This window comes from Cyprinodon variegatus, unplaced genomic scaffold (assembly GCF_000732505.1).
Source record: "Cyprinodon variegatus isolate N-32 unplaced genomic scaffold, C_variegatus-1.0 Scaffold1245, whole genome shotgun sequence".
Lineage (NCBI taxonomy): Eukaryota > Metazoa > Chordata > Actinopteri > Cyprinodontiformes > Cyprinodontidae > Cyprinodon > Cyprinodon variegatus.
Window position 1 is genome coordinate 70,578 of NW_015151698.1, and position 14,356 is coordinate 84,933.

The 14,356-nt window shown below is 37.4% G+C and overlaps 1 protein-coding gene across 1 annotated transcript in view; it reads left to right on the plus strand.

Annotated features, from left to right (window-relative positions):
• The first annotated feature begins 2,742 nt into the window (after positions 1–2,742).
• The window catches only part of LOC107102379 (collagen alpha-1(I) chain-like), a 23,363-nt gene continuing 11,749 nt past the window's right edge, over positions 2,743–14,356 (plus strand). Inside the window, exons 1-26 of the mRNA XM_015401667.1 lie at positions 2,743–2,978; positions 4,598–4,792; positions 5,234–5,253; positions 5,386–5,421; positions 5,962–6,054; positions 6,389–6,457; positions 6,550–6,594; positions 6,894–6,947; positions 7,102–7,155; positions 7,256–7,309; positions 7,484–7,537; positions 7,621–7,674; positions 7,757–7,801; positions 7,870–7,923; positions 8,150–8,194; positions 8,381–8,434; positions 9,485–9,583; positions 9,673–9,717; positions 9,809–9,907; positions 10,007–10,060; positions 10,188–10,295; positions 10,981–11,034; positions 11,130–11,228; positions 11,311–11,364; positions 13,621–13,719; positions 13,806–13,859. Coding sequence (XP_015257153.1) covers positions 2,897–2,978; positions 4,598–4,792; positions 5,234–5,253; positions 5,386–5,421; positions 5,962–6,054; positions 6,389–6,457; positions 6,550–6,594; positions 6,894–6,947; positions 7,102–7,155; positions 7,256–7,309; positions 7,484–7,537; positions 7,621–7,674; positions 7,757–7,801; positions 7,870–7,923; positions 8,150–8,194; positions 8,381–8,434; positions 9,485–9,583; positions 9,673–9,717; positions 9,809–9,907; positions 10,007–10,060; positions 10,188–10,295; positions 10,981–11,034; positions 11,130–11,228; positions 11,311–11,364; positions 13,621–13,719; positions 13,806–13,859 — 1,773 coding nt within the window. The 5' untranslated portion in view covers positions 2,743–2,896. The remainder of the gene's footprint in view (positions 2,979–4,597; positions 4,793–5,233; positions 5,254–5,385; positions 5,422–5,961; positions 6,055–6,388; positions 6,458–6,549; positions 6,595–6,893; positions 6,948–7,101; positions 7,156–7,255; positions 7,310–7,483; positions 7,538–7,620; positions 7,675–7,756; positions 7,802–7,869; positions 7,924–8,149; positions 8,195–8,380; positions 8,435–9,484; positions 9,584–9,672; positions 9,718–9,808; positions 9,908–10,006; positions 10,061–10,187; positions 10,296–10,980; positions 11,035–11,129; positions 11,229–11,310; positions 11,365–13,620; positions 13,720–13,805; positions 13,860–14,356) is intronic.

The following is a 14,356-nucleotide window of genomic DNA, read 5'->3' on the forward strand; positions in this document are numbered from 1 at the left end:
ACGTACAGTATGAAACCAGCACCTCCTCTAACAATATTCAGTCCTAAATGTGTCTTAGCTTAACCTTCAAATGCCATGATAGGTTCAAATAAGCTTTTGTCTACAAAAAACAAAACAAAAGCACAAATTTTACCCTAAAAATGAGCTGTGTGTCTTTATCTGCAGCACTAAATCCTGCTTATTTTTTAAGGTTAATCACAACGGATGAAGGAGCCAAACATTTTAGTCAAATAAGAGTAGAGATATTTTATTAAGATATTTACTCAAGTAAAAGTAAAAAGTTTGGTGCAATAAATTATCTTTAAAAAGTCAAAAAAAGGTTACTCAAGTAACTGTAACTGAATAAATATAACTTTTTACTTCCCACCTCTGCTAATTAGCTTAGCATGTATGCTTTATAGCAGCTATTTATGAGGTGTGCAGTTCATGATACTTTTAGATTGTCTGGTTTTTACATCCACTCAGCCACTATTTTGTCGAATCTCATTTAATCGGAATTACTTTGCGGTATAACTGCTTTGCGCACCTAGAAACTCAAATCTAGACACTGTTCTTCACAAAATAGCTCACATTCAGGATGGAGAGCGTTTGCATCATCAGTTTTTAAGTGTTTTTACAAATTCTCCTTTTGATTTTGACCCATTTTGATGGATCTTATTTGGTCTAAACCATTTTAGTTCTGTAGGGTTTAGGTGGACCTCCTCTCTAGTTTTTAAAATCTCCACAGCCTTGCAGGGCTTATCTTCTCTGCATTTATCCCATCCAGCTTCCCAACAACCTTATCTATCCCTATTCAAGATAACATTCCCCCCAGCATTATGCCTCCACTACCATGCTTCACTTTGGGGATGGTGAGTATAGTGTGGTCTGTTGTGTTGATTTCAAAACTTGGCAGACTTTTAAAACTCTTTCTGTCTTTTCTTCTTTTGTGGACGTCATCTATGGCTCGTTGCAGACTAGATTTGTGAAGTTCATGGATTACAGTTGCCTTGTTTTTGCCCCGAGGTGTGGAACTCTGCGGCTCCTCCAGGAATAATCTGAAGCTTTTGGCCCTTTCTGTCTTTACTGTTTTATCTGCCTCACCTTTTGGTTTAGGTGGACAGTCACATCTTGCAGGTTTGCAGTATATGTTTTCCATTCTGATAAGTTTGATTAAATAGTGCATGGTGAAGTCTTTGCAATTGGTTTGTAACCTGGACACCTGTTTGCTGTGATTCTTCTGTTAAAAACCTCCGATACATTCAGAGAACAACTGGATTTATACTGAAACTGAATCAGAAACATGGTGTAGTATTTTTTTTCTATTAGATGCCCTCTGACGGACATTTGTACAAATAAAATTAATTGACAAGCATCAAATAGAATAATGCAAAAATCACATTTAAGTGAACCTGTAATTTGTTATTTGTGGTAAATATAGATACAATATATTGTTTAAAAAAATTAAAAAAGCTTGAAAACAATGCACTGCTTCCCTTTGGTTCATAATCATGAAAAACGTGTTGTGCTCCACTATTTTATCCTAAAATCTGCATAAGGTACATAGAATTTGGCAACATGAGAAAAAGTGGATATATTCAGAAGATATGAACACATTTCGAAATAACTATTGAAAAATGATCTGTATGCATGGATATGAAATAGAACTTGTCCTCTGCATGCCATTCGTTGTCAGCAGCCAAAGTCGCACAGCCTACAGAGCTTAGATAAAAAAAAAGCAGGAGCAGAGCGTAAATGAGGTCAAATTGGAGCTCTCTGTTTTAGAAGCTGCAACGTGTCCACAGTGTAACCAGACTGCTTTGTGGATCTGCCAGACTCTCTCTCTCTCTCTCCCTCTCTCTGCCTCCTCCTCTGTCTCTAACATCTCATAATGGGATGGCTCCATGTCTGCACTGCAGTTGACTTAAACTGAGCAGGATGTAGAAAAAGTTACATAGATTCAAGAAAAGTTCAAAAACCCAATAAACCAATATTTCCAACTAGAACTATAATTAGGCTTGGAGTAACATATGTGTGGAGTCTATAGCTGCCTTTTCTCAGTGGTTCCTTCAGAATGGGGGTTGATAAAGGGTGACAAAACATTTTTTTTTACTTTAATTACTTTATTTATTCATTGCTTGCAAGAGTTATTATCCATGTATTTCACAAATGAATAATAAAACTGCTGCTGTTCATTTATGGGCTCAAGATGAGACAGCCAGGTGCCTCTACCTGGTCACATCTTTTAAAACTTTCTAGAGTCGCATGTTTGGATGCTTGGAGAACTTACAAGTAAATGTAAGGAAATAAAAATAGCTAAAATAAAAAATATGACTGAGAATCCTCGCAATAATTTATGTACATCAATTTAATGCTTTAAATAATATCCATCCTTGTGCGTAATTTGCGCACGCTCCACTTTAAATCCGGAGGTATCGAAATAAAACAAACAAAATAATAATTTCCAGAGGGAGCAAAAGTTATTCTCTGTCCCAACCAGATAAAGACTCATCGGTTGGCCCAACACTTGAAGTCTCACATAAGAAAATCCACAGAGAGCAGATGATAAAGGACGTCTGGTGCGCCTCAGAGCCGGCGCGTAAATGATGCCTTCCAACATCATCCACGTTGGAGATGGGACGTGAACTGCTTTTGTTGCGACGGCCCATTCTCCAGATGAAGGAGGGATTCTGCGCCCCAACATGCAGCAAGTTACGAAGTGCGCGTACAGCACCTCCCCAAAAGCGCAGGCATATAAAAGCCAAGATGAGCCATTTGTTTAGGCAGTAGGGAGTTTCTGTTGGGGTCTGGATTGGAGTTACGCACAGACCGGACCCTGCCCTGTATGAGTGGTGTCTGAGGAGGAAAAAGAGGATCTCCCCCTGCCACAAAGAATCTACATGTCTAATATTTAGACATGTTCAGCTTTGTGGATATTCGGTTAGCGCTTTTGCTCAGCGCAACGGTGCTTCTGGCGAGAGGTCAAGGCGAGGATGATAGTAAGTATCTCTTTCAAACATTGGTTTTATCTTTGTGGCCATCTCTGGATGTGGATAGTCCACAGAGGATGCGCAGTTTGATGGAACTGGTCGGGATATTTGACGCCCCCCCCTCCCTCCACTACTTGGCAAATCTGGAGAAAGTTGTCTTTTCTTTTTTCCTGGGCTCCTCTGGAGATCTGGAAGCGCATAGGAGTTTATAGACTGGACATTTTTCCATACCTTTTGTTTTTTTCCCCCCCACTCACTGGCATGCAGACACATGTCCTACTGGAGTGCAAACCTGAGGGGAGCAGCTGTTTTATTTCTGCGCAGTGGCAGGACATGGGTTCACCCTGAGTTGAAACTCATCTACAAGCAAAAAAAAATCAAGCAAACCAACAAAAATATCTCCTTCATGATTAAACAATGTGTGACCTGGAATAAATTTGTATTTATTTCAGTTCAGGGCATTTAAAACAGAAGCTTTTATCTATCAGTAAAGAGCAGAAACACACACAGGTCGAGAGATGCTGCTATTCAGCTATTAAAATAATATGTTAAAGGAAAAAAATGACAATGGAAAAATCTCTAAAGTCTGACGTCGACAATGGAATAGGTTTGTCTAGACGTCATTTAATCACCACCAGGACTTGGGCGCGGGAGCCCCCTCTTTTCACAAAGCAACAGTGGCACCACGTGGCAAGGATTAGTACTGCACATCCACTCTAAACCTCCCTGGAGGCCTTGCCTAGGAAATCTGTCTGATTGGACCCAAGGCACCAAAAACCTGATGACATACTTTATTTAAATCTATTTTTCCAGGACTAAGATTTATAAACACATAATCACAGCATGAAAAATATCACCCCTACATTTCACTACATGGAACTCGATGATTGAGGTTAAACAGGGGTGCAGCCAAAGGGTGGATTCAAGGGGCCAGCGAGCCGCTTTAGAACCGTCAAAATAAAGAAAAAGTAAAGCATTTTAACTTGTATAACATCAGATTATAATTAGTTAAACCTTTTTAATATCTTTCCTTTCATTTTCAGTCCGCTAACATCTTCACACCACCAAGTAACTGTAATTAAATTAGGGTTTTAAGCAAAAAAATTCATGATTTTTAAAGATTTTGTGGAGTATCCATGTGACACTTGTGTTAGGCTTCCTTAAATTATGTTTAGCAGCCAGAAATTTTACAAAGATGCAAAAATAATCCTTAAGCACATGTTAATTTTTAATATTATTATTAAACTTCAAATTTTAATGTATGTCAACTGAATTTTAGCCACCATGTTTTTTTCTACATAAGCAATCTGACATGTTAAATGTCTTAGAAAAGTGATTAAAAGTTTACTTAAGTTTGAGAAAGAATGGATTATTTTGAGCAAGAATACAAGTTTACCTGCTGGGCTTTGCACTTATTTAAAGACATGCATTAATAAAAAAGATATATTTTATAAATAAGGCTGTATGTCATGCAAATATAAGATCATGTTTCCTCAACATGCTGTTCCTCTGAATTCAATGAATCAGTAAAGTCTGTAAACTTTAAGTAATTTATAAAAACAAGTAAGGAAATAAGTTTATCTCAACTTTTTACTGGAATTCTTGACTTTATCACATTTTTTTTTCAGAGCAATTTGGCAGCTGCACATCAGAAGGACAGTCGTACAACGACAAGGATGTATGGAAACCAGAACCCTGCCAGATATGCGTGTGCGACATGGGGACCATCCTGTGCGACGAGGTGATCTGCGAGGACACTTCTGATTGTGAAGACCCCTACATTCCTGACGGAGAGTGCTGCCCCATCTGCCCTGACATTAATGGTACTTCCTACCTGTTTTAGGCTGATTCTCATGCCTCTTACCTCCTCCCTAGATTTCCTCTGCTTTTATAGTTTCAAATGGACCTCAGTGTCTCAGCCGGCTGACCTTTTAGGAGATCTCATATGCATAAAAATATCTAATTGAATCTCAATTCTTCATTTTAACTCATTTCTATAATGATGGATAATAAATATCGTCTTTCTAACAAAATATGTATAATTTCCAGACACGTCAGTTTGTGCAGAACCCACATATAGTTCATGACCTTTTTGATTATTTAAGTTCTACCATTCAAGCTTTTTATGCACTTATCACAATGTGTTTTTCCTGGTTTAAAATCAAAATTAACTCTGCATGCTTTGAAACATTTTTTTATTTTTATTTTGTTATGTCTGCTTAGGTTTTAACCTTTTCCTTTTTCATTTCTCTCTTTTTTTTTAGGTCCTTACACAGAGTCCACGGTATTTTACCCTTTTTTATAATTTCATCAATGTTGAAAATTGTTTTTTTTTTTTAATGTATCAGACTTTATAGTTACTTCTTGTGAGCAAGATCACAGCACGACTTAGCTTTGTTTTTTCATGTGCTTTTAGATTACACCGGTACCCGTTGGACCCGCTGGAGATCCGGTAGGTTTCTATTTACTCAGTTTTGAATTTAATGACACCTATTGTGAAGAAAGTAGAAATAATTTCACCAGAGTCTCACAACTTTCCGTACAGATACACATGCATGTTAAAGTATCAGTATTTTATTATTTTATCATTATTTTAAAAACAGCAAGGCTCGCTGCATCCTGCAGTATTTCAGAAAACCTCATAAAACTTACTTTGCATGTCATTTGTTCAATACATAAATGAAATGTTTGGAGTTTATACGAAAATGTAGATTCTCTATGAAACAGATTCTCTGTGACATAAGGGCAACAGGTGTAGGTCAGAAGGTCACAGAGAGTTCACGAGATTCCGATTAAGTAATTAAGCCAAGGTCTTATTTAACAATGAGCTTATATTATTTTATAGGAATAAGTAAAAGCAGAAAGAGACATTTCTGTTTCAGGGTTTTATAGAGATCTGATATAAAATATCTGTGATATTTTGAACTTCTGACTGTAAAGTAAAAACATTGTCTGCATAGATAGATGTGTGATACTTCTTTTTTTTTTTCAGGGCCCTCCTGGTCCCCCTGGCAACGATGGCCTTGATGGACAGCCTGGCGTTCCTGGACCACCCGGTCCCCCTGGGCCTCCTGGCTTCGGTGGGGTAAGCATCAGAGAATAGTCAAAACAAAAGTCAAAAGAAATCCCTTAAGAAAAAACAAAACCACAGCTTTACCTCAACTTAACAAACGGTGCAGAAATGGAAATACAGCTTTGTGATAAACTGATGATAGAAAACCAGATTTGGATCCAAAACCATCAGTATTATTTTTTAGCATCTTTTTAATTCCCAGTTTCCTTAGATGACATATTATGACCAAATGCATGGTTAATAAAATCTTTGTTCTTATTAAATTTTGAAGTTTGACTCTTTAGATCTGTATTTTGATGTATTTGTGCTGAAAAAAGTGACTAATCCTTCTTTTCTCCTTTCACAGAAATTCTCTCCTCAGATGAGCTACTTCGACCCCTCAAAATCAAGCAGCCAGCCAATGCCCGGCCCAATTGTACGAAGGCTTCCCCCCCCCCATATAAAACGACCCGTTTTTACAGATGATTCAAAAAATGATAAACTGATGTTTGATTTTTCTCACCACAGGGTGCCCCAGGTGCCCGCGGCCCTCCTGGACCCCCCGGTCATCAGGTTAGCATTTCTATCAATCCAACACAGTTCTTAGAGAAAATAATCAAAAGATGGGGAGTTCAGGTGTCGTAATGGTTGAGCAGTAGAACAAAAGCAGCAGTTTTACTCCTGAAATTCTGTCTGCTGTCATACCTGAATTAGCCTGTATAAAATCAATACAGTGTTTTAATTTAAAGGTATGACTCACTGCTCCCCATGCCCTCACCTGGACGCCCCTCCCTGCTTCTATTCACCTTCATCTCATCGCCCAGCTGAAAATGATGCTCTGATTTATAAACTTTCCCCCTGATTTCTTTCAGGGTCCTTCTGGTAGCCCAGGACCCGCAGGAGAGCCTGGTGAGCCCGGTGCTTCGGTGAGTGCACACTTTAACTGGTTTGATGAATAATAATCTTGGTGGGTCACAGATTAGCACGTCATCAGTTTAAAAATTTCAGGATTTTCTGCGTTCAATACTATCTACCCCATTCCCCCTTTTTGGTTAATGTTTGATCTATTGGTGTTTTTAGGGTCCAATGGGCCCCCGTGGTCCTGCAGGCCCTCCTGGAAAGAACGGAGACAATGTAAGGGAATTATTTTCTCTTTATCAAAAATTCTGCAAACACTGATTCTTCCTTCTTTTTTTATTTTTTTATTTATGTGTTTTTTCTTTTTCTTTTAAAGGGTGAGTCTGGTAAACCTGGACGCCCCGGTGAGCGCGGACCTGCTGGCCCTCAGGTAAGCCAAACCAGCCAGTGGTTGACTAACATGTTGTCCAGTTTATATATATTGTATATTGCTGATTTTTTTTTTATTATTAGTAGTTTTGTTGCTAATTACTCCTCCTCTAAGTTTTTATCAGCATTTTAAAGAAACTCCCATGATGAGCGGTTTCTTCTTGTTCTCCTGCAGGGTGCTCGTGGGTTCCCTGGAACTCCTGGACTCCCCGGCATCAAGGGACACAGAGTGAGTCTCAGTTATAATTTATAGCTTCAGCAACAAGATCACAGGCAGCGACTGGATCTAATAATAGCTTCTGATGTCTGCAGGGTTTCCCCGGTATGGATGGATCCAAGGGAGACAGCGGACCTGCTGGTCCTAAGGTAAAACACCCAGAAATCAGATCTCCAGTCTAAACTAAAAGGTTTCAGTCCAGCTGTTTCATAGATAAACTCTGTTTTTCAGGGAGAGCCTGGTGTTCCTGGAGAGAACGGCATCCCTGGCGCCATGGTAGGTCCTCGTTCTCCTCATAAGTTTATCTGTTGGTTACGTCATCTAAAGCCTACTGTTTTTTGCAGGGTGCTCGTGGTCTTCCTGGTGAGAGAGGCCGCCCCGGACCTGCTGGACCCTCTGTAAGCAATAATTGAACTTATGCAAGCATGCAAATAATAATAATAATAATAATAATAAATCCAATTTGTACCGCACTTTTCATTAAGAAAAATCTCAAAGTGCTACACAGTGCAAATAAAATCAAAGATAAAAATCAACCATAAAAATCATGTGGTCAATAAAATCAAAGATAAAAATGCTGAACTGAACCTTAAATATGTTAAAATTTCATTTTCTTCCTTTCAGGGTGCTCGTGGTAACGATGGCAACACCGGACCCGCTGGTCCTCCTGTAAGTTCTCAGTGCTAAAAACGCTTAAAATAAAGGAGAAAAATCTCTAAATGTCATAAATGGTTTTATTCCCTGTTGATAATCTGAATAATATAATCCAGCGTTATTTAAAAATGAAGACATTAAAATGTGGTATTGTCAGAGAATGCCTGTTTTAAAATGCGCTTTCTTTTATGATATTTCTAGGGACCTACCGGACCTGCTGGACCCCCTGGATTCCCAGGTGGCGCCGGTGCTAAGGCAAGTAAAAAAAAAGTCCAATATTTTTTTCATTTAATTTAAAAAATAAACAGCTGATCAATGCAATACAATAATAAGCAATTTTTAAGAATACTGGAGAAATACCACCAGTGTGGACGACTGGAATAAAGTGTTTTGGTTACTTTTTACCAAGAGATTAAGTTTTACTATTTAAAGTTTAGTAAATGCAACAAGTTGTCATTTCATGGCTTTTGCTCACCTGCAAAACATTCAATGAGTTCCTAAAAAGAATCTGCAGGAAAAACATTGAAAAGACATGATTTGAAGTAAAAATTAAGGAAATAATCTGCTTGTTTGTTAGTTCTAGAAGGGTTTATAGTCCTACCAGCCAACAGGTGGCATCAGTGAACCTTAAATGTTCCCTTTCCTTCAGTCTCTACTGCTTTCTAAATCCAACTGTGAGAGCGTTTTACAACCCTTCACCTTTTAGCAGATTTATTCCACCTCTATGTGTCAAACAGAACACCAGCAGTGATTAGCTGCTGGGCTTAGATGCTATTTCATATAAAATGTTGTTTTAATAATTTAAAATGTTTAATTTACTTGCAGAAGTTGTTATATTTATTCGTTTATAGTTTTTGTTTAGGCCTAAGAAAAATTAGCACAAGCTACCGTAGTAGTTTAACCCTTTAAAGCCCGATCCAAGAATAAAACAAAGCAGAAAATTGCTTTTTTTTTTTTGGTTTGAAGTCCTTATTTAGCCTTTTAACAAACTATGTAAAAAGAAAAAACAGAAATACATTTTTGATATTAATAATTTATTACTATGCGATAAGTAAAGATTATTTTTTTTGCGTAGTCTTCTGCCCGCTGTTATCAAGTATATCTGATTGTTTACAATAGGATTTGGCATAACAGGGTTCAACAGGTTATCTTTCACGATTAGAACCGTAATCCGTCATTTATTTTTATATTTATGCTGTTTAATGTGTAGTTTTGTTTTTTTTAAACATATTTTGCAAACTTCTGATGAAACTTACTTGATTTTCAAGGTGCAGGTTTTCTGATTGCCGTTTCTTCCTTTGACAGGGTGAGACTGGTCCTGCAGGAGGTCGTGGACCTGAGGGACCCCAGGGATCCCGCGGTGAGCCTGGTAACCCAGGACCTGCTGGACCCACTGGACCTGCTGTAAGTTTAAACATTGTTTTCTCACTTTTAGTTTTATTTTTAATTATGCACACATTTAAATATCTGTATCCTGTGATTTTCTCCAACAGGGCAATCCTGGATCCGATGGTCAGCCTGGTGGTAAAGGTGCTAATGTAAGTATAACATGGGTCACTCAGATCAGGTTCATTTCCTTTAAACTGTTTGAAAAGCAGAATTTTTACACCCTGGCTTGTCTTCACGCAGGGTGCTCCTGGTATCGCTGGTGCTCCTGGTTTCCCCGGCACTCGTGGTCCCGCTGGAGCTCAGGGAGGCGCTGGTGCTCCTGGCCCCAAGGGTAACAATGTGAGTAAACAGCTGATTGTTTGCCTTAATGTCACTCATCAGAGTCAGAGAAATCTGAAACGATCCAACAGAATTAATGAAATGTTTATCTGCCAACAGGGTGAGCCTGGTCCTCCTGGTCCTAAGGGAGAGCCCGGTGCCAAGGGTGAGACTGTAAGTGTGAAAAATTCAATTCAGCTAATTTATATAGCACCAATTTACAATATTTCATTTTACAGAAGCTGGAAAACGTTTTGCGTTTGAAGTGAATAAGAAATGGAGGGATTTCCTTCTCTTTCAGGGCCCAGCTGGACTTCAGGGACTCCCTGGCCCCTCTGGAGAGGAGGGCAAGAGAGGACCTCGTGGAGAGCCTGGTGGTGCCGGAGCCCGTGGACCCGCTGGAGAGCGTGTACGTTGGCTTTTCCTTTTCTTTGACAAATGTACTCCATGTTTTTCTGCCCGCATTGCAAGTAAGAAGAGTCTAGTTCACGTTTAATTCGTATATTGAACACAAAGAAATTCAAAAAGAACTTCCCCTGAAAAAAAAAACAACAAAAACCTGCTGACATCAGGCACCAGAATAAGTCAATCTATGTTTCCATGTTTTTTTTATGGGAAAAATTTTATCAAAATCCCCAATTAGACATAATTTTATTATTTTCTCATATATTTCTTTAAACTGTAAAAATTTCAAACATACTCAGTTACAGCAAGTATTAAAAAAATACAAACTCTCAGGATCAACTTTCATAAATTCACATCTAGAAATTATCTTAGATCTGCAAATAAAATAAAGAAAACTACCGATATATAGTAAACTTACTGCACAGGTATTGGAGGAATAAAAAAAGCTGTTTTTTTTTAGAAGCAGAGACAATATTGTGAGGTTTGTTATTAGAAAAACAGACCACTGTGTCTTTATTAAGGCTTTAATTTGAAAAGATAACAGGAAGTTCATTTAATTGGGAAAAAAAAGGTAAATCCTTTCAATTGGTAATGGCTTTACCTTTAGAGCGACATTCAGATCACCGTATTTTACTCCAGTAAAATAATAAACCTTCAGAGTGTGTGACCTTGGTGCGTTGGCTTTTCAGGGCGCTCCTGGTGCTCGTGGGTTCCCTGGTTCTGATGGAGCTGCTGGTGGAAAGGTGAGTTCACGAATCAGGAGCTTATTTTCAAACTGCTTTCATCATCCGGATAAATATGATTGAACCTACTTGGATGTGTTCTTTTTATAAAACAGGGCGCCCCAGGTGAGCGTGGTGCCCCCGGACCAATGGGACCTCAGGGAGCCACTGGTGAAGCCGGAACCCCTGGCGCTCCTGGTGCCCCTGGATCAAAGGTGAGTTTTAAGTTAAATAGAAGCAGCGCGATCGATTCTGAAATAAAACATTCTTTAATCTCACTTTGCTTCTCTTCTTTAGGGTGTGACTGGAAGCCCTGGAAGCCCCGGCCCTGACGGCAAAGTCGGACCTTCTGTAAGTATTAAAGATCCCACCGGATAGCAAGTTAAAGCCTAGATTCACAATATATCAGCATTAATATCAGGATCGACCAATGTTGGTTATTTTCTAAAGTATCGGTCCAATCAGCAAAAAGGGCCGATATTAAACATAAACAGTTGTTTTTGAAGGGATCGATCATGTACACTGCAAAAACAATCTAGAAATAAGTAATAATTCCTTAAATCAAGCGTATTGTACCTTAATTTTTGTAGGTAAATGGGATGATTTGCCAATGGAATGAGTATTTTTACTCTTAAAATAAGATAATTAGAGAATATGCTCTTGAAATAAGACAATGCAATTGCTTTTTCTTATTTTAAATGTAAATTGTCTTGTTCCATTGGCAAATTGTCTCACTTACCTCCTCAATTCAAGAGCAAATTCACTTAGTTTAGGAAAAAATTACTTATTTAGATTTACATTTTTTTGCAGTGTAGTGTTTGTTTGCTCAGGTAACACACTGGAAAAAATCAAAATCTAGTTAATTTATTCCCCCTTAAAATAAGTGCATTTGTTCTTGGATTGAGAGGGTAAAATACACATTTTGCCAATGGAACAAGACAATTTACACTTAAAATAAGAAAACACAACAGCATTGTCTTATTTCAACTGCATATTATCTAATTATCTTATTTTAAATGTAAAAATACTCATTCCATTGGCAAATTATCTCATTTAACCGGCTCAAATGAAGGATAAATACACTTAATTTAAGAAATTTTTACTTCTTTCTTGATCGTTTTTCCAGTGCAGTGATCATGTGTGTCTACAAGGTCGGGAAACATATCAGTAAATATCAGGTATTGATCATAGCAGCAATATCAATATCCACTATCAATATCGGCCCAGATTCGGATTTCAGTGCAAGTAAAGGTTGTTTTTTTTTCTGTAACTGCTTCGATATTTTATAATACAGTCAAATAAGAATCTCTTTAGATCAAATCCCCAAAAAAAGAAAAAAAAAGTCAGTATAACAATATAAAACAGCACAGAATAGATTAAAGTTAATAAACCAACCTCACTTTCATAATCTATTAAACTCAAGAGGCAGATTTAATAGCAAGTAACTGATGTTTAATGTTTATGCATTTAGCAGACGCTTTTATCCAAAGCGATTTGCAAAGCAGAAATTAGCGTGAAGGAGCCACATGAGGGGATTCCTCCTGTGTGCAAATCAGGTGACTTAGCACTTGAGCTAGTCTGGCGTAAAGTTACAATCACTGATAATGGATTAACTTTCTTTGGCTGAGTGATTAAAAAAGGTAAGAGGAAGATAGAATCAAGTAGAATAGAACAAACTTTATTGTCATAAAAGCGTAGTAAAGAACGCGCTTTAGTGAAGATGTAATAATCAAATAGAAAATAGGACAAAGGATTATTTAAAAATGCGAAATCTCGGCAGTTTAGTAGCGATAAAGAGAGAAAAACTGATATAACCAAATAGTTTTGTAGAGAAAGTAAAGGAAAAATTCACTCTAAATCTGAACTATTTGAGCTTCCACTGGAAAAACAATCTAGAAATAAGAAGAATTTCCTAAATTAAGTGTATTTACCCTTAATTTGAGTAAGTAAATGATATAGTTTGTCAATGGAATGAGTATTTTTACTCTTACAATCAGATAATTAGATAATATACACTTGAAATAAGACAATGCAATAGATTTTTCTTATTTTAAGTGTAAATAATCTTGTTCCAATGGCAAAATGTCTCTTTTACCTCCTCAATCCAAGAACAAATGCACTTATTTTAAGAAAAAGACACCTATCTAGCCTTTGATTTTTTTCCAATGTGAATCAGACTCAGAAGTCTGTTGGTCAACATAGAATCACCCTGAAACGTCTCTTTACCCTGCAAAAATTTGAAATCTAAATAAGTCATTTTTTCTTGCAATAATTTTTTCTTGAATTGAGGAGGTAATTGAGACACTTTGCCAATGGATCAAGACAATATACATTTAAAATAAGAAAACACAATTGCATTGTCTTATTTCAAGTGCATATTATCTAATTATCTTATTTTAAGACTTAAAATACTCATTCCATTGGCAAACTATCTCATTTACCTACTCAAATTAATGGTAAATACACTTAATTTAAGATATTTTTTCTCATTTTTAGGTGGCTTTTGCAGTGTACCATATATGTTATATTGTTAGAAAGAATTAAACAATCAAAGTGATGTTTTAGTGCGTTTTCTCACCAGCCTTGTTTCTAATCAATGATCACCAGGGTGCTCCTGGACAAGATGGCCGCAGTGGCCCTCCTGGACCCGCTGGATCCAGAGGTCAACCTGGAGTCATGGGATTCCCCGGACTGAAGGGAGCCCCTGTGAGTGAATCCCTGGTCTTACCGTGTCTATCGGAGTATCTTTGGGACGCTGGGATCATATGAGCGTTAACTCTCTGCTTTAACAGGGCGAGTCTGGAAAAACTGGGGAGAGAGGTCCCGCTGGAGCTACCGGCCCCGTTGTAAGTACTACAGCTTTTTCATGATTGATTTAGATTTCAGTATTATTAGATCAGATTAGATTAGATTAGATCAGATTAGATTAGATTAGATCAGATTAGATTAGATTAGATTAGATTAGATTAGATTAGATTAGATTAGATTAGATTAGATTAGACTAGACTAGACTAGAATAGACTGGGTAAGTTTATACTAGACTAGACTAGACTAGACTAGATTAGATTAGATTAGACTAGATTAGATCAGACTAGACTAGACTAGTTTAGGTTAGATCAGACTAGATTAGATTAGATTAGATTAGATTAGATTAGATTAAATTAGATTAGATTAGATAAAATCAGACTAGACTAGAATAGAATAGACTGGATTAGATTAGTTTAGGTTAGATCAGACTAGATTAGATTAGATCAGACTAGACTAGACTAGAATAGACTGGATTAGATTAGTTTAGGTTAGATCAGACTAGACTAGAATAGATCAGACTAGACTAGACTAGAAT